This window comes from Rattus norvegicus, chromosome 6, assembly GCF_036323735.1.
Source record: "Rattus norvegicus strain BN/NHsdMcwi chromosome 6, GRCr8, whole genome shotgun sequence".
NCBI classification, from domain to species: domain Eukaryota; kingdom Metazoa; phylum Chordata; class Mammalia; order Rodentia; family Muridae; genus Rattus; species Rattus norvegicus.
The window spans coordinates 54,226,066-54,252,651 of NC_086024.1; the positions used below are offsets into that span (position 1 = coordinate 54,226,066).

General features: G+C 44.3%; 1 protein-coding gene across 2 annotated transcripts in view; it reads left to right on the forward strand.

Moving 5' to 3' along the window:
* Positions 1-26,586, forward strand: part of Cog5 (component of oligomeric golgi complex 5) — a 297,903-nt gene that overhangs the window by 256,099 nt on the left and 15,218 nt on the right. For both annotated transcript variants that reach the window (XM_039078121.2, NM_001398787.1), the window contains exons 19-21: positions 4,117-4,193; positions 24,797-24,923; positions 25,659-25,738. In XM_039078121.2, coding sequence (XP_038934049.1) covers positions 4,117-4,193; positions 24,797-24,923; positions 25,659-25,738 — 284 coding nt within the window. The remainder of the gene's footprint in view (positions 1-4,116; positions 4,194-24,796; positions 24,924-25,658; positions 25,739-26,586) is intronic.

The following is a 26,586-nucleotide window of genomic DNA, read 5'->3' on the forward strand; positions in this document are numbered from 1 at the left end:
TGCAGTAGGTCTTAGTTGCAGAGGTTCAGCCCCTGCACCTTCCCTTGGTTTGCTACTCCACAGTGTGTCCCAGTTTACCAAGATCCTATCATTCCTCTTACCTGGCTCAGATCCTGTGAGCCATGGGTGCAGAAAAGGCATGTTGAAGCAGGGGGTTTGTGATCAATAGTATTAGCAGACATTGCCAAGGTATTAGATCAGAATCAGTACTCCATTTTTTTAATTAAAATCTGAACTAGGGCTTTGATTTCACTAGATCAAAACTGTAATTATGTGTGAACTTCAGATTTCAAGAGTCCTGTTTGGTTGGAAGTGTTTTGTCTGGATTAGTCAAAACTCTTAAATAACATTTCTCTGAAATGTGTATGCTTCACAGGCATCAGCTGGGGACTAGAATCTTTTAACTGGCTCATTCCTGAAAGGTCTGTCCATTTGTAATCACAGTTAAACAAGGCCGCTGAGGCTACTGGAATCCAGAGCACACAGTTCTCGTGGCTTTGGAAAGGTTCTTGTGATGAAAGTCCCTGGGGTTGGCCGAAAGCAAAGCTCAAGAAAAGACCAAAAGAAGGAATTTGGGAAGATTTTGACATAAAGTTTCGACATAAAGACGAATAAGTGAAACATTGTAAGAATTCTTTCACCAACCCTAGCCTCCTCAGGGGCACCTGTGCACAGAAAAGGCAGTTGCAGGCTGCCATCTGGAGGGCTCTTAGTGAGGGAAGTGCCCAGCATTCAGTCCCCTAAGAATTAGGTCATGAGCATGAGGTGGCTTCCTACAGGTAATTAATTTCCTGCTGTGACCACATTGCCTCTTTGCCTACACTAATCACACAGCAGTTCAAAAAGCCCTGAGCTTGTCCAAGCCCACAGGGTTCTGCTGCTTCCCACTCACTGCAGACATGCCCACAGCCTCTGCTGGAGCACCGTCCCCCTGCACCTCACTCACCTCTCTTTCTTCCTCTGAGGGAAAGGACAGATACTGAAGCTGGGATTAAATTCTTCAGTGGTACTCCTCGAATTTCTATTCATACATTTTTCTGGTGCCCTTTAAGTATACATTTTTATCTTTCCCACATTGCCCCAAAAGTGTGAACTAGAAAAGAAAGCAAACCTCTTAGGTTGGTTCTGATTCCTCTTGCCTTTTTCACTCTTGACTATTGTCAGGGCAAGAATGCCCTGAAACATGTAATGGGCCCAGGAGCTAACCAAATGCCTGGTGGGTACTGAACAGCAGCCAGACGGGGCAGCAGCCCAGGTGCCTACCACTGAGTGTCCGTCTGGAACTCTGCAGACGCCTCTAGCGGAACACTCCCTCTTTAAGCATGGACTTCAGTGTTTAAAGGGAAATGATTTCTTCAGTCTCCTGGGGGTTATTTTAGATTAAAAATTTATCTGAAACATTTAGCTTTTTGAAATCTTTCTGTGTCATCATGGAGTTCACAATCATTTGAGGTGATAATCTTTCATGCAGGAACTTTTCCATAGCTATTTAATTGTTTTAACATTTAGTCTTACTCCAGGCCTAGGTCAAAGGTTGTTTGGTTTGATCTTTACAGATAATGAATCACAAGGGTAAGGGGAAGAAGAAAAAATGGCCAAAATATGTCATAGAAACTACAGCACAAAATATGTGTGTGGAAACCATTATATGCATCCTGCAGTTATTGGTGGGACAGAATAGCAAATCAGAAGCATGTGCCATTTACATACTTACCTGTGTTCAGTGCAAAGTAACTGCCCCATTCTGAAGGAGAAACCAGAACTCCCAGGCATGAGAGTAAACTAGTGAGGGCTCAAAGAACAGCCCGTTGGCCCTGACTTCCAGGTTTGAGAACAGCTCTGTTCTTTTCTTGTCAGCAAGAATACTGGCTTTTTCTTCTTTAAATTTTTATTTCGTTAGCCTTCATATTTTAGAGTTTTCTAACCATGCAGGATTTTCCCCTGAAGACATGGAGTATTTATTCTGAGTGTTTGGTGGTTGTTTTGAGTCTTCTGTACCAGAAGAGCAACACTGACCTAACACCAAAGCATCCAGGAGAGGAGGCCACCCTGCACTGCTCACTGCAGGTTTCCCATTGCCTAAGAAGTCTGTGAACTTCTGTCTGTGTATTGTGCTCATTTCAGCAATACAACTAATATTCAGCAGAACCATAAAGCCATTGGGCGTGGATGTTTGTGTGTACATGTACACATTTATACATGGTTTGTGATGGCATGGATGTTTGTGTGTACATGTACACATTTATACATGGTTTGTGGTCTTACTGAAGTTACATTTTTTAAAAGTCTCTTTCACCAAATATGAGAATTCTTGAAAGAAAGACAATCTACTTCCAACTGTCTACCTCATCCTCACATATAATTTGGTACCTGTCTGTGAGTAGGGAGTAGAACTTTCTTCACAAAGGAGTGACTGATTAAGGGTCTGTGGTCCCCATTGGCAAGGAGTGTTGAGCAGTGTTTCATAGGGTGCTGATCCCATGACTGTTTGTTCCCTGTGTGTTTCTTGAATAAAGATACTGTACTATCAGGGAATAATTTGCCCTTGGCCATTTTCTAATCTGGTCTTCACATGGAGCACATTCTTCGTCAGCTTGGAGGCTCAGTTTCCCTCTGAATACCACATACTGCAAATAACTCATGAGCACATGGTGGATAAAGAAGCAGGAGCCAGTTATGTCGAGTAGGATCTCCAGTCAAAGGAGGGAATAAACAGAAGCAAACCCAACACTTGTAATTTCTTGCAAGGGGACAGAATAATTTCATAGTTTAAATGATAAAATAATTAAATACTGATAATTTCAGGTTTTTAAAGGCCAATTTTGTTTCTATTTATGTTTGAGCATTTGCCTTCATGTATGTATATGCTGTCTGTGTGCTCACGGAACACAGAAGGCGGCACCAGATCCCTGGAAATGGAGTTAGAAGCATTTGTGAGCCACCTTGTGGGTGCTGAGAGCTCAGCCCGCTCCTGTCCCCTGAGCCATCTGTCCAGCTTTCTTACTGAACACTTTATGTCATGCAGGTAGTCTGTGCATGCACGTGTGACAGAGCTGAGAATGAGTCCTGCTTGTTACGGTCACATTAGAGTGCCTGTAGTTTAGAATTCTGCTATTGACAGGGCACTAACATCTCGAGAGCTAAAACTTTATAATCATTTGGACCATAATGACTGGTAAAATGTTTCATCAGTTCTGTCGACTATGGAGACTTGCAGTGACCACATAGAATACAAGAGCATAGTCTAAAAGTCTTTTTTTCCTCTATATTTCAACTAAGACGATGTCTTAGTTAGGGTTTTACTACTGTGAAGAGATACCATAACTAACGCAACTCTTATAAAGGACAAGTTCAGAGTCCATTATCATCAAGACAGGAACATGGCAGCATCCAGGCAGGCATGGTGCAGGAGGACCTGAGAGTTCTACATCTTCACCTGAAGGCTGCTAGTGGAAGATTGACTTCCAGACAGCTAGGGTGAGAGTCTTAAAACCCATGCTCACAGTGACACACCTACTCCAACAAGGGCAAACCTTCTAATAGTGTCACTCCCTGGGTTGAGCATATACAAATCACCACAGACAGGATTTGAACTCCTCTTACTTAACAACATCAAAATATCTCATCTTCGGCAACTTTGGTAAGAAGTGTAAATGTCATTAAAGTCTTTTCTTTTAATAAATCTAAATGACTTCCAGAACTTGTTTCATAGCCAGTTAACATTAAGTTTATAAAGACCACACCTCTTTAGGATTAAGGTAAAGTAGTGGGCAATCTGTCAACTTGATTAGATTAAAAATGTCCTAGGAGACTAGTAAAGCATGTCTAGGAGGGCGTTTCCAGAGAGGATTACCTGAGCTGTCCAGCCATCTGCAGCTAGGGTGGAGCTGGGAAGGGGAAGGGGGACAGGAGTGCCAGCAGCGCAGGCTCTCCCTGTTTGCTGGCCACCACCTGGTGAGCTGCTCTGCCCCTCCACACCGTCAGGAGCTTTGAGCTCAAATAAGTCACTCTTCTCCATGTTTGTTCATGTCAGGAAAAACTGGCAGATACAGATGAGGTATCACGCTTAGCCGTCAGAGCCTGGCATGTAAGCTATGAACTATCTTTATGTTTTAGATGGAGCTGGCTGTGGGCCCACTTTGCAGACGAGTGTCGGATTTGGGAAAGTCCTACCGGATGCTGAGATCATTCAGGTGAGACCCAATTCTTATAAAAGAAAATCATCTCACCAGCAAGTCAGTCCTTTCCTCCTATTTGGGTTAAGCTTTATAAAATTGTCAGCATTCATTTTGTATTCTAACAATGCCACTATGAGATGAATCATTTGAAAAGTTATTGTTTAAGTCAGAGAAGCATCTAGCATTATATATGGTAGTTTATACCATAGCAGGGATGTGTGTTTTCTCTGTTTGAATTATAGTTCACAGGTTGAGCTGATGCATGCTTTCTAACTTGCCATTCTTGCAGAAGCATATTAAACAGAAACACTAGGAAATAGGCAAGGGGGTTTTTCTGAAAATTTTATTTGTTCATATGCATTTTTGTTCTTTTTTGTTTTTTTTGGGAGGGGTGGGGGAGACAAGTTTTCTCTGTGTAACAGAGCCCTGGCTATCCTGGAATTCACTTTGTAGATCAGGTTAGCCTCTGCCTCAGGATCTCTGTTCACCTTCCTCTGCCTCCAGAGTGCTGGGATTAAAGGTGTGCACCACTATGCCCAGCTGTTCATGTACACTTTCATCCCATCTGGTTAGAAAACTGTAAATACAGTATAAACATACACACCCTTGACTGTAGCAGCTCAGTGGGGATTTAGGGAATGGGTCAGGGAGCTCAGGCTAATGTAGCCGACCACCAGGCTTAGGATTGAGCCTCCTACAAACTGGTCAGAAAGAGGACTAGTGAGCGAGTTCACATGCATAACCTAATAACATAGCAACTGAGTGAAGAAAGTTGACCTTCCCACTGCTGAGTGCTTTGTTCTGAAAACCTCACGCAGCTTAACACCTTCAGTAGTAGACGCTAAAACATAAGGTGGGATTGCTCACATGGCTGCTTACTTAGGAAATTTCCACATTTTTCATGTAGTAACCCATGAAAAATATTCGCACTAAAAATGTGGCCAACTTTCTAGACTGGAGAGCTCTCCATAGTAAACATGTATAACAATTTTGTGAGTCCAGCGTGCTGCATGGAAGGTTTTTATACAATCTGAGCAAACGTCTGAAAGCACAGTGACCTCTGGGCATCTTTCTGTAATACAGCGTGGTAGTCCAGTTACGAGCTGCCTGAAGATTGGCTGTCTTGGAAACCCGTCAGTAAGTGGCATGCAGTTGTGTGGAAGCCAGTGTTGCCAACAGAGACCGTGTGCCTTACCCTGCCCATTTGTAGTCGACAGAGTTGCTTTTTCAGTGCCAGCAGCAGAGCCTGAATTTTGCTTTTTTTGTAGTTATCACTGCACATATGTCCACAATTGCAAGGAAACTTCAAGTGGGCGCTTATATATTTTTCAATTACCTTCTTTAGATCTGAGAAGCAAGCTCTTTAAAATAAATAAATAAAACTCTAAGCATCATGTTAAACTCCGGTCTGCACTGTAGGACTGTAAGGGTCTAGGATAACCAATCTATTGTTCTCCTGTGTGAACTGTAAAAATAACCACATTGATACAACTGTGCATTTGTTTCCTTTGAGTAAGACCATGGTCCAGTTTCTTAGTTACTTTCCTGGTACTGTGATAAAGCATCGTGACCAAGGTAATTCTGGTTCCATCATAACAGGGAGGCATAACTACACGCTGCAGGCAGGCAGGCAGGCAGGCAGGCAGGAGCCGGAATCTGAGAACCCGTCCTCAAACTCAAGCAGGAAGCAGAGAGAGCACACTGGGGTGCTGTGGGTCTTTAAACTCAAAGCCTGCCTAGAGCAAGGCCACAGCACCTATACACCTTACCAAGGACCACTAAGTTGGGACCACATATTCGGATATCAGAACTTATGGGGAAGGGTGTTTTCATTTAAACCACTACAAGTAGCAGACTGCACCCCATGATAAAATGATGCCTGCCCTGGCTGAGGCAGTAAACATTCTGAGGGCATTAGTCAAGTAGCTTCTGGTAAAGAAAGACTATTGGCTTGACATTCATTTGCTATATTAGTTTTTTAGTTTTTTGTACATATATATACAATATATATATAATATACAATGCATACAATAAATATACAATAAATATATATAAATACATATACAATAAATATATAAATATATAAATATAATATATAATAAATATATATAAATACTTCTGATCTTACTATTTGCTGAAATAGGATGGCTTTTTACCTCAGTACTTTTAAATTTCTTTGACAGTATGGAAAAATAAAATCTGAGGATAAGTTTTATTTATGTAAGACTGATTAACCACTTAAGATGGGAAATTTCCCGTAAACTTTCCCAATCCTTACATGAGAAAAAGAAAAGAATGCCAAAAGAGCAGTCAGATTGGGTAATATCTTATTATACCTACTTATAGAAGCAAACATTACTGTTGATCATGCATACACTTTAAAATCACACTTTTTTCCATAAATTAATTTATTTACTTTACATCCCAATAACAGACCCCCTCCTCCCAGTACCCTTCATTATTGCCCCTCTTTATAACCACCCCTGCTTCAGGGGAGGCTCCCTCTGGGTGCCAACCCACCATGGCACATTGTCTCCCACTGAGGTCAGACAAGGCAGTCCAGTAGGGAACAGGATCCATAGGCAGGCAACATAGTCAGGGACAGCCCTGCTCTTAACTCTTGATAGAGTAGTAGTCAATCTACATCTGTTTCAGACTTTTGACCGTGATACATGGCAGAGGATTTGGGGTTTTCTTAATTCTGCTTTGTTTATTTTTCCTCATAGGATCTCACTATATGACCCAGAATTGAACTTGAAATCCTCTTGCCTTAAGCTGCTGAGTTCTGGGATCATAGGAATGAACGTACCACAATGCTTGCCTGTGGTTTATTATTAATGTTGTTGTTGAAACTTAGAGCTAGGTCTGACACGTATGCCTGTAATCTCGGTTCTCACTCAGGAGACATATAGGAACAGATCATCATTCAAGGGCAGCCTGAACTACAGAGACCCTGTCTCAGAAAAACAGCAACTAAGGGTACCTGGAGAGCAAGCATTAGACCAGGTTTTCCAACTCCATGAGTTTAACTCACAGTGTCACCAACCTGCCATATATGTGCATGTCAACATAGCAACTCAAGCCTATAGTATGCATGGATATGCAGAACCATATGTATGGTTCATGAGAGAAGACTGAGCTTCATTTTGTATAGAACCCTCTGGTGTGTCTACTTGGTTACTTTACCCCCCCCCCCCGCAGTGGTTTTATGACCCCTAATGTTTGGGCTCCAAGTTCTCCATTTCCTCACAGGGCTCTGACTCCTGAGCTGCAGCTTCTCTGCTGAGTGGGCAGTGTTTTCTCTAAACCCTGAAAACATGCACCGTTTCTCCTGGGAGCTCCATGCTGCCAACAGTCCCTGGGCTCCCGAGGCCTGGGGTCTATAATCAGGATTGCATCCTGACAACAGAGTACCACACAAACTTGAATTAAAGGAAACATGAAACAGATTGATTAGTACCAACATATTCCGACTGATACGTCATTCTACAGAAGTGCACTGAGCTGATTCTGACTCATGGTTATGTGGTCACACTGGGGCAATGGTATTAAACTAGGTTAATAATTAAAATAAAACCATAGTATATTAGGGTGTTCAAACCAGGCCTGCTATGGAAAGAATGTGTTTGGGGCTTGAGGAGAAAGGAGATGTAAATGGGTGGTTCTGCTTCTGCCAGTGCTGCCATTGAGGAAAGACAGGTTCTGGCAACTTCTCTAAGTTGTCCTAGGGAGAGGGTGGACTTTGCAAAGCGTTCCTCTGGGAGAATGCAAAAATAGAAAGCTCGCTCTGAGGGCCTGTTTCCTAGGCTTCACAGGGTCCGTGTTCTTCATCTGGCAGAGTGTACAAAACCCAGGAAGAGTAATCTCTTCCAGTGACCTAATCGTAGGCCCCTGGTTTACTAACTCACAAAACTTACTATTACACTTTACTCTCTTTTCCAAGACAAGTGTAGAACAGTTGCAGCAGAAGGACCTTTCATTTCTTTTCCTTTCCTTTCCTTTTTGGTTGGTTGGTGTTTGTTTGTCTGTTGTTTATTTGTTTGTTTGTTTTGATGTGGGTTTTCTCTGTTGTAGCCCTGGCTGTTTTGGAACTAGCTCTGTAAACCAGGCTGGCCTCAAACCTAGAGATCTGCCTGCCTGTACCTTTAGAGTTCGGGGATTAAAGGTATACACTACCACTGCCTGGCCCTAGGATCCATGATCATCCATTCACCTGCATCTTTTCCATTGTTACTAAGCTCTCTGACAAGAGCTAGCCTTCAGCCAGTAGCCCTGTGCATGCTGGATCTTCGCTGTCAATTGCACATCATTCAAAGTTGCTGTTCCACTGTGTCCAGGGGAATAATGGACAATATTGGATGGGCTCTTAAAATTTTATAAAAACAAAACCAAAATATTCCCTAATCTACCACTAAATTAAAAACAAAGTCTTAGTCAGTGTTTGTATTCCTGCACAAACATCGTGACCAAGAAGCAAGTTGGGGAGGAAAGGGTTTATTCAACTTACACATTCACATTGCTGTTCATCACCAAAGGAAGTCAGGACTGGAATTCAATCAGGGCAGGAAGCAGGAGCTGATGCAGAGGCCATGGAGGGATGTTACTTACTGGCTTGCTTCCCATGGCTTGCTCAGCTTGCTTTCTTACAGAACCCAAGACCACCAGCCTAGGGATGGCACCGCCCACAGTGGGCTAGGCTCACCCTCCTTGATCACTAATTGAGAAAATGCCTTACAGCTGGATCTCATGGAGACATTTCCTCAGCTGAGGCTCCTTTCCCTCTGATAACTCCAGCTTGTGTCAAGTTGACACACAAAACCAGCCAGTACAACAAACCAAAAAATAAAATAAATAAAAACAGGCTACCAAGGAGGTGATTGCTATGACCTGCTACCATGCCTTAAACACTGCTCTGTGTTTATATGGAGAGGGGATCAGAACAAACTAACAAAAAAGTAAGAATAGGCATCAAACTCTTGTCCTTTACATCAGTAATGTTTGTTTATTTTTTTCAAATTTCCTGCTTCAGCTTTAATTTTTAATGAGAGGAGCCAATACTTTTTATTGTTAAATTCTTCATGTTGTTTTCCCATCTAGAAATAATAGAAGAGCTAAAGGATAATATAGCATCCATAAAAACATCTCCTACCAAAGTAGGAGGAATCCACAGAAGGTCTCAGTCAACAGTCTGAGTTAGAGGCTCGGGAGCAGGGGAGGGCAGCAAGGGCTCCTTTACAAGGGAGGAGGGCAGTGCCAGCCAGTTCTCTCTTCAGTTAAGATCTCAGCTTCTGGCTGCTCCTTCCTCCCCCACGCCCAAAGCCTTAGTAAGCCCTCCCTTCACATCGTGCTGCCATCTGCCTCTGGGCACTCTCCCTGATGGTAACATCAGTGGACTAGGTAATTAAGCCAGCAAGCTTCTTGCATACATTTACATTTTGCTGTCTCCATTAGAGTCCCTCTGGCTGCAAAAACCTTTTCATACTTGGACAGAATGCTGCCTCAGAAAAATGCTGACATTCCTCATCTGCCCCTACAGGCCTTGTATTTCTACATGTGACACATGTGTCAGAACTGTCAGGACCCCATCCTTGTCTGCCTCTCTGCAGTAGGACAGTAATGACAGTAACCTCTGAGCACCAGATGCCTGAAGACTTTGACTCTTGGCATTGTCAGTGCAGCTGCCTCTGTGGATCTGTGCGCTGACACAGAAAGGCCCAGAGACACTGGCTCCAAATACAGAACCTGCCTTCCAGCAGGCCCCGGCACCTTACCCCTGAAGGGACAGTTTCTTTCTAATGTCTACAGCCTGCACTGCTGGAACCTTCTTTATCTGAGTTTTCCAGATCAGTGAAAACAGTCAGGAAATGGGGCTGTGTTATACTGGAGCTTTTAGAAAGGGAGGGCTGAAGAGCCGGCTCAGGAGGAAGGACAGTGGTAGCTACAATAGGATGCTCCTTTGTGCTGGTTTTTGATTCAGGGAGATTAATTAATACTTTTCTAAGGGCTTGATCTATTGACCATACAAGTGCTGCTAAATCTGATCAGATAAAGACCATTTCCACATATTAATAAAGGGAATAAGTCATCAAAAAGGTATAACAATTATGAGTAAATGTTGTGCCAAATGTAGGAACTCTGTCCTGAGCACTGTATGCCTCTTTCTCTCTCTCTGTACTGCGTCAGTGATCCAGATTTACCAAGTAGTCTGCCTGCTTTAGCAGTGAATGCAGGTTCTTCTATTCCAGTCTCAATTACTAGTATTGACTCTCATATCTTAATTACTAAGACTAACTCTCATACCAGACCACACAGGATACAATAAGTGTATCTATATAGAGCTACACATACATGTGAGTTGTAGAAAGTATACAAGGCAAAGAGGCTATACAGGTATTACAGGAGCTTATCAGCACTAGGTGGGTAGAATGTATACAGATAAGATGCATAAATGTTTATAGGTAAGATGAATATATTGGTAAGATAACAAATGCAAGCAGGTCTCAGGGAAGAAGCCGTTGCTATAAGGATGAGCTGTGAAAGAGACAGCGTTCACTGAGGATGGAGCGAGCTGCAGAGAGGGACAGAAGAGCAGAGGGGACTAAGTTCCGTGGGCCTTGTCAACAGTGGAGGGCTGAGCAGATGCCAGGGACCATTGGGTCTTCTCCACCTGTGTCTTGATGCATGCTCCAGGTAACAAATGTCAGGTTGGTGCGGGCCACTGCCATGACAGTGCTAGGTACATTCCATTTTCTGGGGTTCACATAAAGGAGTTACACCCTCCCTTGGACTGGCATGTCTGACAAGTTCTTGGGCCTGGTTTGTCTGATACGACTTTAATTCACTCTTGTGCCCCTGCTCCCTCAGCTCAAACCCATACCTTTCTAGGTTAGCACCATTTCTCCTGCTAGGAGTAAGTCGTCATCTGTGTGTGCCGTGGGTGGTACTGGACAGGTGGGGGTGTTGGTAGGTCCACCTGCATGTAATTATCTTCCACCCTCAAAGTGGGAGTCAGCTCTGTAAAATGGAGTCTGTCCGGCAAGGTACAACCTGACAAAGCACTATTGCACATGAGTGTAGTGACTTAGACTAGGACAGAGCCTCATCTCAGCATGCGCTCAGTAAAAACAGCACTCATGGGCACAAAAGGTCAGATGTGTCCTGATGCAATGACAGTGAGTGACTGCAGACTCTAGTTTTCACAAATCATGTAAACTGAAGAACAACTACAGGACTACAGACCTAGGCTGTACTACAGGTCAAATGGACATAGGGGGGCATTTGCAGAATACTCCATCTAACAGATTCAGAGTATACGTTCTGCCATGTATCCAAAGAAACTTCTTAAAACAGGCCATAAAACATGTCTTCACAAGTATGAAAGAATTAAGACAATTTACCATACCTTATCAGATTATAGTTAATACAATCAGAAACCAATAGCAATAGTAACTATAGAGACTTACAGATAGGTGGAGACCGAGAATACACTATTACAATTTTTATTATTATTACTGAGTGCGCTCAGGCATGGGTACTTTGGCAAGCATATGGAAGTCAGAGAATAATTTATGGAGTCTGTTTTCTCATTCCACCTTAACATGGTTTCTGGGGCTTGAATTCAGGTCTCCAGGCTTGCATGGGAAGTATCTTTACCAACTGAACCACCTCACTCTGTGTGTGTGTGTGTGTGTGTGTGTGTGTGTGTGTGTGTGTGTGTGTGTGTGTGTGTCTGCGAGTGCGCGCATGTACACTCAGCCATACGCACTGTATAACATTTATGGATGTATTTCAGTGTGGTTATGTGTGTGCCCCAGCATGTGTGTTAAGGTTAGAAGAGCACCTTGCAGGAGCCATTTCTGGGATTAAACTGAGGTTATCAGGCTGAGCAGCAAGTTCCGTTACCCCTGCACCATCTTGCCAGTTCCCTCTCAGTACATGCTCGAGTGATCAGTGGGATAGCTGAAGAAATGAGAAGGACATTTACAATTACTAGAGTCAAGTAAAAATGATAGCACTGTTTATCAGAGCCTTCCACTGCCGCTAAAGCAGCTCGCATGAGAAGTTCAGAGCTTTAGTGCTTATAGCAAAAGTCAGAAAGATCTCAAATAAATAAGCCAACAGGATACTTCAAAGTGTTAGAAAAACAAGAGCCAGCCAAACCCAAAAGTACATGAGTCAAAAGCAGCATTCAAGATCAGAGCAGAAATGAATGACAACAGGCACTGAGAGTAGCATAGGAACCAATCAGACAGAGAGTAACATAGGAACCAGTCAGACAGAGAGTAGCATAGGAACCAATCAGACAGAGAGTAACATAGGAACCAGTCAGACAGAGAGTAACATAGGAACCAATCAGACAGAGAGTAGCATAGGAACCAGTCAGAGAGTAACATAGGAACCAGTCAGACAGAGAGTAACATAGGAACCAATCAGAGAGTCACATAGGAACCAATCAGACAGAGAGTAACATAGGAACCAGTCAGACAGAGAGTAGCATAGGAACCAATCAGACAGAGAGTAGCATAGGAAGCAGTCAGACAGAGAGTAACATAGGAACCAGTCAGACTGAGAGTAGCATAGGAACCAGTCAGACAGAGAGTAGCATAGGAAGCAGTCAGACAGAGAGTAACATAGGAACCAGTCAGACTGAGAGTAGCATAGGAACCAGTCAGACAGAGAGTAGCATAGGAACCAATCAGACAGAGAGTAACATAGGAACCAGTCAGAGAGTAACATAGGAACCAGTCAGACAGAGAGTAACATAGGAACCAGTCAGAGAGTAACATAGGAATCAATCAGACAGAGAGTAGCATAGGAACCAATCAGACAGAGAGTAGCATAGGAACCAATCAGACAGAGAGTAACATAGGAACCAATCAGACAGAGAGTAGTATAGGAACCAGTCAGACAGAGAGTAGCATAGGAACCAGTCAGAGAGTAGCATAGGAACCAGTCAGACAGAGAGTAACATAGGAACCAATCAGACAGAGAGTAACATAGGAACCAGTCAGACAGAGAGTAGCATAGGAACCACTCAGACAGAGAGTAACATAGGAACCACTCAGACAGAGAGTAACATAGGAACCAGTCAGACAGAGAGTAACATAGGAACCAGTCAGACTGAGAGTCGGTTCATTGAAAAAGTAACCAGAGAAGGAAAGGACCCAAGGATCATAAAACTTGAGTATGAAAAAGAAAGTTATTCTAGACTCCAGTAAGGTGCACAAGATCATCAGGGAGCACCCTGAGAACTGGCTTCACAACAACTAGAGTCTGGACGTGGACGAATTCCCAGAGATGGGGCTGCTAAAACTAAACCAAGTAGATGCAGTAACTCAGACAGACACACAGCACTCAGTGAGGTAAAGAGGAAACAAAAAGTCTCCAATAAAAACCCAGAACCAGATGAGGTCACTGCCAAATACTAAAATACACTGACACCTATGACTGCTCCACAAACGAGAAAGGGAGGGCGAACTACCACACCCACTCTACAGAGTAAGCAGTGTTACCCTGAAAGCAAAACCAGGCAGACAAGACATGAGAGCTGTAGTCAGACTCCTGAAAAGTACAAAAACTGCATGTGTGTGCACACATGTGTGGTTATATGTACATACGGGTGTGCAGCTGTGTTTGTTTAGGACAGGAAATACCCTCGGGTGCCATTCTTCAAGTGCCTGTCATCTTCAGGTTTTGTGTTTTGAAGTAGCCTCTCTCACTGGCTAGGGCTTGCTATTTAGGCTGGTTGGCTAGCAAGCCTTAAAGACCTGTACACTTCTGTCCCCTCAGTGCTAGGATTACAAGTGCAGTCCACACGCCCAGGTAGTTTACATGATTCTGAAGGTAGGACTTAGGTCTTTGTGAACTTTATAGATTAAACTATTTCCCTAGGCCTTACATGCAAAAATTCTTTTTTAAATTTTTTTTATTATTTTTATGTGCATGTGTGTACGTCGGAGATTATGTGGGCCATGTTCACAGAAGCCTTTGGAGTCCAGAAGAGGGCATGGGTTCCCCTGGAACTGAAATAACATGTGGTTCTGAGTTACAGAGTAGGCACTTGGAACTTAACCCAAGTCCTTTTTGAAAATAAATAAATAGTAAGCAGCCTTTACGACTGAGCCATCTCTCCATCACCCAAAGTTAAGTAGTAACAAACAAAGAGACATCTAAGGGGGAGGGGAGACACTGGAGATGTAAAAGAGCTGTTGTTGAAGACCAGTGTCCTATTCTCAGCAGCTACTTGTCAGCTCACAAATATTTGTAATTCCATTTCCAGTAGATCTCACATCCTTTTCTGACCTCTGTTACACTGGGCATGCATGTGGTACTCAGACATACATGCAGACAAAATACCCACCCACATAAAATAAAAATCTTATAATCTTTTAGTTTATACCAAGGATGAAAATCGATAAACGTAATACAACTTCTGTGCAGTTATACACTTCTGTACATAAACTGCATGATCCACTCACGTGTAAATCTGAGTTGAGACCCTTGACAAAGTGTAGAATCCCTTAAGGAAGAAAGTAGGAATAAAGGGAACATATCTCAGCATAGTAAAGGCTACACATGCCAGATCTTTACTCAGCATTATACTAAGAGGGAAAACGGAAAACAGTTCTTCTGAAGTCAGTGATGAGCCCAGGCATCTGTTCTCTCCTCCTATTTAGTATTGTGCTCAGTCTTAACAAGGGACACAAATAATAAAGGAAATATGGAAAGTATCCCTATCTTTAGATGACATGACCCTATTTTTAAAAGAGTCTAACGATTTGATTAAAAAGAACCATGAAACCTAATAAACACTTCAGCAAAATAGCAGCATACAAAAACCAATATACAAAAATACCATTTATTTTTCTATATATAATAACAAACTTCCTAGGAAAGGAATAATGGAAAATCCCACTTGCCATAAAATAGATCAATAAAAGACCTGGAAACTAAACCACCTGGAGCAGTAAGGGCCTCTGAGGCAAAAGCGTAAGGCATTGAGGACGCTGAAGGCTTTGGAGGGAAAGAGCTATTTTACCAACTGATTATAGAACTCATAATGTGAAGATGGACAGACTGCCAAGTGGTTACTGTAGTCACTGTAATCAGAGTTCTGGTACTGTTCTTCACAGAAGTATAAAAATAATTAAAATTGACATAGGCGCATAACTGAAGCAGAAAGAGTAATACTGGAGCCTGTGTGTCAGATTATATTAATGTGTCACAGGAATAAAAAGGTATGGTACTAACCAAAAAGAAAAGGTGGACAAATCACAGTTACGTCTCCTGCCACCCAGTCTTTGACATACCCGTCTCTAACACACATTAGAGAAAAGGACAGCATCTTAATAAATGGAAAAGGTGGTTTCTATCTATAGAAGAGAAAACCTAGATTCCTGTCTTTTACCCTACACAGAAATTAATTTAAACTGGATCAAAAATGTCAACATAAGAATTTTGAAATAGTGGTGAAAAACATACTAAAAATACTCAAATGGTAGACACAGCAGCACAGAAAACCTCAGATGTTCAGGATGTTCAGAAAGATGTTCTGAAAGGACTTCAGTTGCTCAGGAAATCCTAAGAGTCGACAAGTGGTTCTGCAGGAAATTAGAAAGCTTAGCTGAAGGTGGTCTTTCACACACTGGGAGGCAGAGGCAGGGGGGTCTCTGAGTTTGAGGAGAGCCAGGGCTCTCTACACAGAGAACCACCTTCTCAAAAGAAGAAAAAACAAAAGGAAAAGAGAGAAGAAAAGAAAGGCAAGAGAAAAAAAGTCAAAGAAAGAAGGGAGGGATAGAGAGGGCTGGGGAGAGAGAGTTGTCTTTTATAAAAAGATAAAGAGAGAGGGGATATGTTTTGTGGATATGTAGTCAGGTATGGGGGAAGGGGGTGCCTCCATGGGCCTTCCCCCTGAGAGACCAGCCACAGGATGGTATAGTATAAAATAGTTTATTGAGGGCATAGAGAGGGGAATTGAGAGGGTAGTAGAGACAGAGAAGGGGAGGGAAAGGAGGAGAGGAGAGGAGAGCAGGGGGAAGAGGAGAGGAGAGCAGGGGGGAGAGGAGAGGAGAGGAGAGCAGGGGGAAGAGGAGAGGAGAGCAGGGGGGAGAGGAGAGGAGAGGGGAGAGGAGAGGAGAGGAGAGGGGAGAGGAGAGGAGAGGAGAGGAGAGGGGGGAAAGAGGAGAGGAGAGCAGGGGGGAGAGGAGAGGAGAGGAGAGCAGGGGGGAGAGGAGAGGAGAGGAGAGCAGGGGGAAGAGGAGAGGAGAGCAGGGGGAAGAGGAGAGGAGAGCAGGGGGAGAGGAGAGGAGAGCAGGGGGGAGAGGAGAGGAGAGGAGAGCAGGGGGGAGAGGAGAGGAGAGGAGAGCAGGGAGGAGAGGAGAGGAGAGGAGAGCAGGGGGGAGAGGAGAGGAGAGGAGAGCAGGGGGGAGAGGAGAGGAGAGCAGGGGGAGAGGAGAGCAGGGGGAGAGGAGAGGAGAGGAGAGCAGGGGGGAGAGGAGAGCAGGGGGGAGAGGAGAGGAGAGGAGAGCAGGGGGGAGAGGAGAGGAGAGGAGAGCAGGGGGGAGAGGAGAGGAGAGGAGAGCAGGGGGGAGGGGAGAGGAGAGCAGGGGGGAGAGGAGAGGAGAGCAGGGGGGAGAGGAGAGCAGGGGGGAGAGGAGAGGAGAGGAGAGCAGGGGGGAGAGGAGAGCAGGGGGAGAGGAGAGGAGAGCAGGGGGGAGAGGAGAGAGAGGAGGGAGAGGAGAGGAGAGGAGAGGAGAGGAGAGGAGAGGAGAGGAGAGGAGAGGAGAGGAGAGGAGAGGAGAGGAGAGGAGAGGAGAGAATACAGGCCGGCCATGAGCACATGAAGAGAGAGGGGAAGGGAATGGGGAGAAAGTGGGAGCCAGAAGGGAAGAGCAAGAGAGTGAGGAGGGGTCAAGCAGCCCCTTTTATAGTGAGTCAGGCATACCTGGCTGTTGCCAGGTAACCATGGGGTGGGGCTTAGATTGAGAGGAGCAGAGAGAGGAGTGCTTTTGCCCAGCAAGAGAAGTAACAGTGAAGAGACAAGAGACACTGGCCACTAGCCTGACAACCTGAGTTCAGTGCCTGTGATCTGCAGGGTAGATTGTCAGGTCATGGCCAGTGCCATAGCCCTCCAGTGGCTATTTGCATGTGCAGGTGTGCACAGACACGCTAAATAGAACAAAGAAAGGTCTTCTCCAGCTATGCTTTGGATGGGGAACTGATATCTGGGATATGTAAAGAAAGGCAAAAATAAACACCAGCAAATTTGTCCAACCAGTAAGTGGGTCAATCAGCTAAAACTCTCACAGAAATTAGTATAAATCCCCAGTTAGTGTTTGAAAAGGTGTCCAACATCCTCAGCCATTAAGGAAAGGTAAATTAAAAGTCAGAAATGACTACCCCATGTTTTATTTCAGAAGAACCTGTTTGGTTTTTACTCTGATTGGTCCAGAAACACATTAGAATATTTGTCTATATTATTTAGGAAAAATACCAGAAATTTTAAGATATTGGTGGCAAATTCCTGCCACTGAAAGATTTCATGTTGCTGGCTTCTGCTTTCCAACTGCTCCAATACAGCTCCCAGGAGGCCAAGAGAGCTAGCTCCCCCTCCTCCTTCTCTCCTGCATGGTCTGTGGTGAGAGATGGTCAGTTCCAAACATGCACCCTTCTAACGTCTTCTTTAAGACCTTGTTTACCCCAAGCCATCAGCCTCCTGCATCAACCCTTCTGCAGCCCTCATGACTCTCAAGTGTCTTGTAGAGAGCCTCACTCACTTCCTGCATGCGTCAGACACTTCTGGTCTCTCAAAGGCAGTCCTACTTCCTGTGTGGGGAAGATGGCTAGCTGCATGCGCTCCCACAGTGAGGTCACCTTTCCTCTCTCTGACTTTGGTTTCTCTGGGAATTTCCGAGCTTGGGGCCTTGCTGCATTTTCTGGTCTTTTCTCAGAATTGGGGAAGGGTAGGTTTGGTGGTAGGTAGCATGGAAGAGACCAGCACTGGTACTGACTGTGGGGTCAGGAGCAGCAGGACCTCTATTGTCCTGCATTACATGATTAGCCTCAACAGCCCGGCTGAAATCTGACAGCTGTGCAGCCATGACTCATTTAAATGTGACTTTCCCGGACTAGAAATAGACATTTTTTTCTAAGGGATCTAATACTTGACTAATTAACTCTACCTTCTGGCGAGAATATGTAACCTTGGAAGTACTGCTATATTTAGAATAATCTCTAAGAATGACAGTGTAGAATTTCTGGCTTTTCATAACACCTTAATTAATTTTCTTTTGTTTTGGAAAGCACTTCAGGTGTTTGTTTGTTTGTTTTTTTCCACTTGCTGGTGCTTCAGATCCCATCTGGAGTCAGGGACAGGGAGGGCTCAGGCTGTGCTCCCCGACAGGAGGTGACATGCAAGTGACAACCAGTGCAGCTGCAGAGGGGAGTTGTACAGAGGGCTCCTTAGGTACTGAGGGCTCTGTTAGTGACCAGTGCAGGAGACTGGTCTTGCCAGAAAGACAGCTTTTGTGGCTTGGAGCTCCAAAGGGATGGATAACTGACTGACCCAACCAGCCAGTTTGTAACTAGGCATCTCCCCCAGCACCATCTCTGTGGCCAGACCACCTAGACACAGCTCGACCCATGCCCTGGGCCTGGATGCTTTTCCCTGCCCACCTCCATCTCCTCATCCCCCCTCCTTGCTTGCTTTCTTCCTTGCCTTGTATCTTTTGTAGTTTGCATTGAAAATATCCTACAGGATGATTATGAAAAACACATACAAACCATTAAATTAACTCCCTTGCAAAATTTTAGATTTGGCTTAAATTTCCTGAACCTGAAGATAAAACAAAATGAGCTGTCTTGTTCTCCATGCCAGAAGGAAAGGAGGCAGCTGTGTGGAGAGTGAAGAGGAAGGTGGTTCTCAGCACCTAACCCTGCCTGCTTCCTGACCGCACTGAGACAGACCCTCCTGGGCTTGTTTCTGAACTCGTCTTTGCTTTTAGCTACCTTCCTGTTTGTGTCTCGGTGTGTTCTCTTTGGGTTGGATTTGACAGGCGAGCATTTGGTCTCTGTAGCTAGAGGCTGGTATCTAACATGGAGACGTTTCACCTCCTGTTCCCTGGAACATTCTCTTGTTGCTCAGTCCCCTTCTACTACACATACCACGCTGCCCTTCTTGGGCTTCCTGATCCCTGTCAGCTTTCTTTATTCCGTCCCACTGTTTCCTTTTGCCCCTGTAATCTTCATATTGTAAACACTGTCCTTAAAGCCTCTGATTTCTTATGCTTACTGAGGTTTGCTGGTGACACTTGACACTGTTAGGTTTAGTCCATGTATTCTTCATCTGTAGGAATTTTTAAATTCATCTTCAAAGATAATAAGAACCAGATATAATCAACTGTAGTTCAAGAACACAGCGTCAAGTTGCCCCAAATGCCATGCTCTAATATAGTATGATTTCACAAAGTTTTTATAGAATTACATATCAAAGCATGGTTAATGCATTGTTTGACACATTAGGATGGGTTGGAACAGAGCCAGGAACTGATGCCAACTTGACTTTTGGTTGATGGAAAGGACTGACTTGATAGTCAGGTGGATATTGGTTCCCACGTGGAGGTGAGCAAGAGGTGACTCTTTAGGGGACTGCAGGGAGCCCAAGGCTGTCTACCAGCCTCATCATTTCAGTTCTCCACAGTCACAGCCACATCAACAGTTCCTCAACTTTGTACAGTGTTTAAGGTGTGTTTGACTTTTTTTCCAAAAACATCAGTTCACAGTTCTGTTGGCCAAGCAGTCACCTTTTGTGCATGCAAAGACCAAATAGTGCTTTGTATCCCAGTGTGATAGAACCCACTACTAGGAACAGCAACTACTAAATCCTCACATCGCCAACTCTTCCTGCTGTCATGCACCAGGTCTGAATTGTTTTCAGCCTCAGTATGAGATACATGTGACGTGTAAACTTCGAGATAGTGTACCTAATGTCAACGTAGTAAAAACAGTGTGGCCTGAAGATTTAATGGCAACAGATGAGAGAGGGGGGCATTTATAATAAACCAAAAATGGCATTTTTAAACTGCATACATCATGTCTCCCTGTCTGCAATTATTTGTATTTGATATAACGGTTTTGTTGATGTTCAGAGTATTAAAAATAACTTACTACGTTTCAATTATAGATTTCCTTTTAATAGGTTTGATTTGATAGCTGCAACCTCACAAAGGGTTGATAGTTCTAATTATAGGAAATGTTAGGTCCTAACCTTGGAGTAATAATTTGGTGCCCCATTATCTCGGGACTGTACCTAATCCACTTTGGGAACCTTATTTATATTGCAGATGAAGTCAGATAACAATATAGCATTCCTTTCATTTCTCTTTTATCAAAATTGTCTTTGCCCTTGTACAAGTATTTTTGGTGACAGGGCTAAAAAATAGAGCTGAGACTTATGAGAAATTGAGGGTTTCATGGGCTTTTCAGGAGAAACCAAATCTTGGGTTGTTATCGGAAAGAAAAATTGGAGTCACTGTATAATTTCATCCATTTACTTTTTATTGGTACAATATGAATATTTCCAATTTTGAAGTCCTCCCAGTTATACTGTAGAATAACTTAAATATTGATTTAATCGAGAAACATGGACCTTTTGCAGGTGTATTCACGTGTGTGGTAGTTTGAATGAAAATGGCCCCCGTTTTGGTCTCCCTTTTGTGGAACTATTTGGGAAGGACACTATTTCCAGTTAGCTCTGTGCTTCTGTTCTGTCTCAGGATGTGAGCTCAGGCTCTGCTTCCCTCCCATGGCCGCTCTTCGTGTTGTGCTTCCTGGCATGGTGGTCACATGTTCTAACCCTCTGAAACTATGAGCCCAAATAAAGTCTTCTGTAAGTTGCCTTGGTAATGGTGTCTTATGACAACACTAAAAAAGTAGCTAAGACAGTGTGTGTGTGTGTGTGTGTGTGTGTGTGTGTGTGTGTGTGCGCGCGTGCGCGCGCGCGCATGTTGGGGGGGGCATATGTGTGTGTATGTACATTTGGGCATATATGTGTGGAAGCCAGAGGTCGATGCTGACTTTCTTGAGTTTCTCTCCATATTACCTTTTGAGATAAGGTACCCTGATCCCAGAGTTCACAGAGTTGACTAGTCCAGCTGGCAAGCTAGCTCCAGGCATACACATACTCTGTGTTCCAAGAGTTGGGATAATAAGCATGTACCACCAGGTGAGGCCTTTACACTTGGATCTGAATTCCAACCATCATGCTTGCACGACAAGAATTTTACCAAATGAGCCAGCATCCTAGCCCAGAAACATAGACTTCTCAAATAAGAAGTATCATGACAGCTGTCATCAGGGACTTGGTCTGGGCTCTTGTGTTGTTTTGTTTTGTTTTATAATTTGGGTTAAAAGAACTCATTTTGTTTGTTTGCTTATTTGTTTATTCCCTGGAAAGAATAAATGAGGTCAGAGTTACTTTAAGGTAATCAGAGGTCTAAGTCTGTCATAGGTCTTTCAGAGCCTTTAATCTGTATTTTAACATTTTAAATATTAGTAGAAACATAGCCATCAAATTGATTGGATCAAAAACTTAAAATTCTTTTCCATTTCCTTAACAGGAAACAGTTTGCTAGCTTTTTTAAGAGTTTGAATTTAAAATAAGGTATCTCCAAATGGAATGCCTTTTGAAATATTTAACATAAGTCTTTGCCTATTTAAAAATAAAAAAGTTTTAAAAATCAAAATTATATTTAATAATGAAATGATCTTTTTTTAATACAAGAAGTAAGCAAAAACCTTGAATCTGGGTTAGAGATTCAGTGGTTGAGAATGTTTCTAGATCACCCAAAGGCCCTAAGTTCAGTTCCCAGCACTCACTTTAGATGGCTGACAACCACCTGTAACTCCAGCTCCAAGGAATCTGAGGTCCTCTGGATTCCACAGGAACCTGCGTGTGTGCTCACACTGCATTGCCTGCAAGCCATAGAAATTCATGTTTTGGGTTTTCCCTTACCTGAAGGTAGCCAGAGAGTATCCTCTGAGGTTGGATAAAGCGTATTTGGACTGCTGGCTTTGGAATAAGCACCAAGCTAGGTGGCGCCTCTGTTTGCACCTTAGGGTCATAGAGTAAGCTTAGCTGCACACTCAGTCTTCCTAACACTGCAGCCCTTTAACACAGTTCTCACGCTGTGGTGACCCCCAACCATAAAATTATGTTTATTTGTTGCTACTTCATACCTGTAATTTTGCTACTGTTATGAATAGTAATGTAAATATCTGATATGCAACCCCTGTGAAAGGGCTGTTGACCCTAAAGGGGTTTTGACACACAGGTTGAGAACTGCTGCCCTACAGGTATACTAAGGGCCTCATCTCCCTGCCTAGATTCTGACGGAGATTTTTGCCCAGGCACATTGTTCTCTAGAGACATAGGCTAAGTTAAACGTGGCACAGATCTTTGTGAGCTGAGAGTTGGGTCCGGCTGGTGGCTGTCATTGGCTAGTGTCTGATCGGGCGCCATTGCTATCGGGGCACAGCTGCCACTCTACACTGGCAGCTCTGAGCTCTGCTCCTGTTTCTACTTGACCCCAGCACCATGCCATGAGGTAGAGAGCCCGCCTGGCCATGGAACCTAGGAAAGCCGGTGTCTGCCTCAGTTGTGTCCTGGGACTGCGCAGACAGTTTCCATCGGGGGCTGTGTTGTAGTCTGATTCAGGAGCAGTAACTTTCTATGTAGTTCTTGTGTAGTTCTGTCATCTAATCTGTATGTGGACCAGTCCTGCTTCTAAGAGTTGAGATTTCATTGGGCCATTCTCCTCTGTGAGCAGGTGACTAGTTGTGACTTTGGGACAGGGTTAGTGAAGTCTGGGACCTCTTGCTGACCTCATGTCTGAAAGCTTTCTCCGTGCCAGATGTGACTATGAATGCTTAAGCCTAGGCTGTTCTGTTGGTGATCACAGTGCTTTCCTCATTGAAACGTAGCAGCTTTGACCTGATAGTGAAGGCAGTGCCGTCCACACAGAGACACCCATGGTGATGCCTCCAGGCAGACGAGAACCACCCAGCAGCGCTCTCCCCGTTCATTACGCTGGGCCTGAGTGGCTTCAGCAGGGAACACTGAAATGATGTTGTCTTTGAACATTTTCAAAGTAGCAGCTCTCAGTGCAGCCACAGGAGGAAATAGGAGTTTTCTGGTAACAGACAGTAAAAACGAACAGTTCCCAAATACTTAAAAAACTCAGTAACAAAACAGTGTTATTTGACAAGGCAATGCCTTAGTTTCCTTTCACCATGATCAGATGCCAGAACAAAAGTCCTCTCACACCCACAGTGGACATGGAACAGTGATGTGGTCAGCTGTCCTTATGCTGCTGCCTACGTAGAGGGTGGTCTTCCTCCTCAGTTAACCCAAGAAAATCTTTGACATGAGTGCCCACAGCCAACCCAGTCCAGACAGCCCCTCGGCGATGCCCCTTTCCCTGGTGATTCTACATTATATCAGGTTGTAATCAAAGCTAACCAGCATAAGCCGCTCAGTTTATGAGAATTTCAGGTAGGGTAGATTGTATTTGTAGGATTATTAGTATAAGGACGTTTCCCTATCATTGTGGATCCAATAAGAACCAAGTATCTGTTGAGCACTCTTCCCTGACTCTTGACATAAATGCTCATTAGTGAAAGAAAGGAGAAAGGGAGGGATCAATCATCTCACACAGGCCTGCTGCCTTCATACATAGTCAAGATGGCTGCGGAAAGAGACCAGGACACAGGACTGTGCTCCAGGGCTCGTATCAGTCATCAGTCTGACCTGACAAGAGGTGTGGCTGCTGGCTGCCTGTTTCAGGTGAGCCTCTAAGGCCAACCACAGACTCACTAGCTCATACCCACAAGAACTCGGAGCCAAGAGAGCACAGCATCCCACATAGATTTTGGCACAGGGTGGTCGAGAATTGGTAGTGGAGTAGATTAGCCTTCATACCACTGCTATGAAGTTGTGGGAGTGAGATCGGGACTACAGTGTGTAGAGGGGAACTAGCATACATCATTGGACTGGTCAGCAGAGTGATAACTTTATGTCAAAGACTGAAGTGCCATTTAGAAAGGCTATATAGAAACTGTTGACTTCCTTCATATTAGATGATAGCCCAAGGAAGGGATTTAAATAAGGTGAAAGCTACGAGCATCAGTCAAGCTAAGAATCTGCTCCTTACACCAACTTGAAGGTTTGGTCTGTGCTTGTTGATTTTAGCCTGTTAATTAAATTACACTAGAGGAAATTTTGCTGTCGGTGAAGTAACATCAGACCCATTGATAAGTGCTGATTGCTGAGGAAAGCTTAAAGACAGATCAGACTTTGAGGGGGAATTTTTTTTTTAAATGAGGCTTCAGAAACCTGTCTAGGGCTAGGGGTGGTGATGCACACCTTTAATCTCAGCTCTTAGGAGGCAGAGGCAGAGGCAGGTGGATCTCTGCATTCTAGCATAGTCTACAGAGCAAGTTCCAGGGCTACAGAGGGGAAAAGGAAGATCAGGAATAGGAAGAATATTCCAGCAGAATGAGTTCCTACCAGATCACCCCTTTCAGTGCTGAACCACATGAATTAACTCTGCTTTTCCTTCTAGACCCCTGCTCTTCCAGACAAGCGAACATGTGGCAGACAGCCCGGCAGTGGGAGACATTATCCCATTCAGCATTATCATTCAGTTTCTGTTCACTAGAGCACCGGCGGAGCTGAAATCCCCCTTCCAGGTAATGCAGTGACGGGGGCCTCTCAGGCAACTTGGTTAGGAAGGGTCCTCGCGGAGTGGCTGGGTCCCTCCTGCTTTCTTTAGTCTCCAATGTCTCTCACTCCAGTGCCCTGTGTGTGTTTTCTTGGCAGGCAGTGTAAAATTTACCTCTCGAGTCCAGAGTCCAGAATTAGCCCTTTAAGGAGTCTCACCTGACTACTGTGTCCCCTGCCTGTAGTCTTAGCACTCAGGGAGCTGAGGCTAGATTGCCATGAGTTCCTTGCCTGCCTGAAGTACAAAGTGAGACCCTGTCTTCAAAATCATCACCATCAGGCTGGGTGTAGTGGCAAACACCTTTAATCCCAGCACTTGGGAGGCAGAAGCACATGGTCTCCTTGCGTTCAAGGCCAGCCTGGTCTAAAGAGTTCCAGGACCGCCAGGCTAAACAGAAACAAAAACAAACAAACAAACAAACCTATCATTATCATCCAACGAAACCAAAACAACAGGAATAATTTCTACTCATGAGGCTCTGTTGATGGGGGCTTCTCTCTTTCTCTCTGTTTATTTACTTGGGCCTACATCAGCAGATCTTCAGGGGTTTTGGTAATGAGGTACATGAAGCCCCTGTGCTGCCTTCTAGACTTCCTTCAGGAAGTGTGAATATCATTGAACCCTCAGTCACCAGTGGTTTTTGTGTTGGTATTTGCCGCCATTTGCTGAAGAGTGCACTGTTTTCTGTGTTTTAACCCTGCAGAGGGCAGAATGGTCCCATGCACGCTTCTCCCAGTGGCTGGATGATCACCCATCTGAAAAGGACAGGCTCCTCCTTCTCAGGTAAAGCCATGTGTTTTAGGGTACACAGGGGGTCCAGGATAGAGAGTGCAGGGGTGGGTGGTGACGGAGCAGCGATTGTATGGGCGTACACGTGTAGTTGTGGGTCTCGAGGTGGCCACTCCATTGTGTAAGCATTTGCATGCTGGATCCCTCTGCAGTGTATGGTTGGGCACGGGGACTATCTAATTTTTCCAGACCTTCATATTCTCCTGTACCAATGCTTGTGCCAGTATTTGCTGCCTTTCTCCACTGTGTTGCAGCCCTGCAGAGGGCAGAATGGCCCATGGCCACTCCTCCCTGTACAGCGCTGAGGCGCATGAGCTCCAGTTCTAAAACAATCTCAGCTGTGAGAGGATGCACTCTGGCTCTTATCTCATGTGTCATTTCCATGTGCTGCAGTCACTGACATGGTGGCCCTTGGATTAGTGAACTTTGAACAGTGACAGCTCCTGGAGGGAAAGGATAACTCAGAACCCACTTAGATACCACACACTCCCTGGGTGTGCTCCATGAACACAGTTAGGTGTGCACCTGTGCCCAGGTGTGTGCATCTCCATCCGAGAGCACGGTGCACAGCCTGCTGAGCTCGTTTCTTCCATTAATACACCCACCTCTCTGAAACCATGCTCAGAAAGCATCACCACAGAGCTCCGACGTGATCCCACCTCCCTGAAGCTCCCCTGTGCCTGACTGAACCTGACTTCTTCCCCATCCACTCTGCTGACTTGCTGCTTTTATTCCATTTGTTAGATGTCATTGTCCACATTTTGTTTCTAGTTTTTTGTACCCAGGAGAGCAGATGCAGACACACCATCTTTTAGCTTTCCACCCCACCCTGCATAGATCCA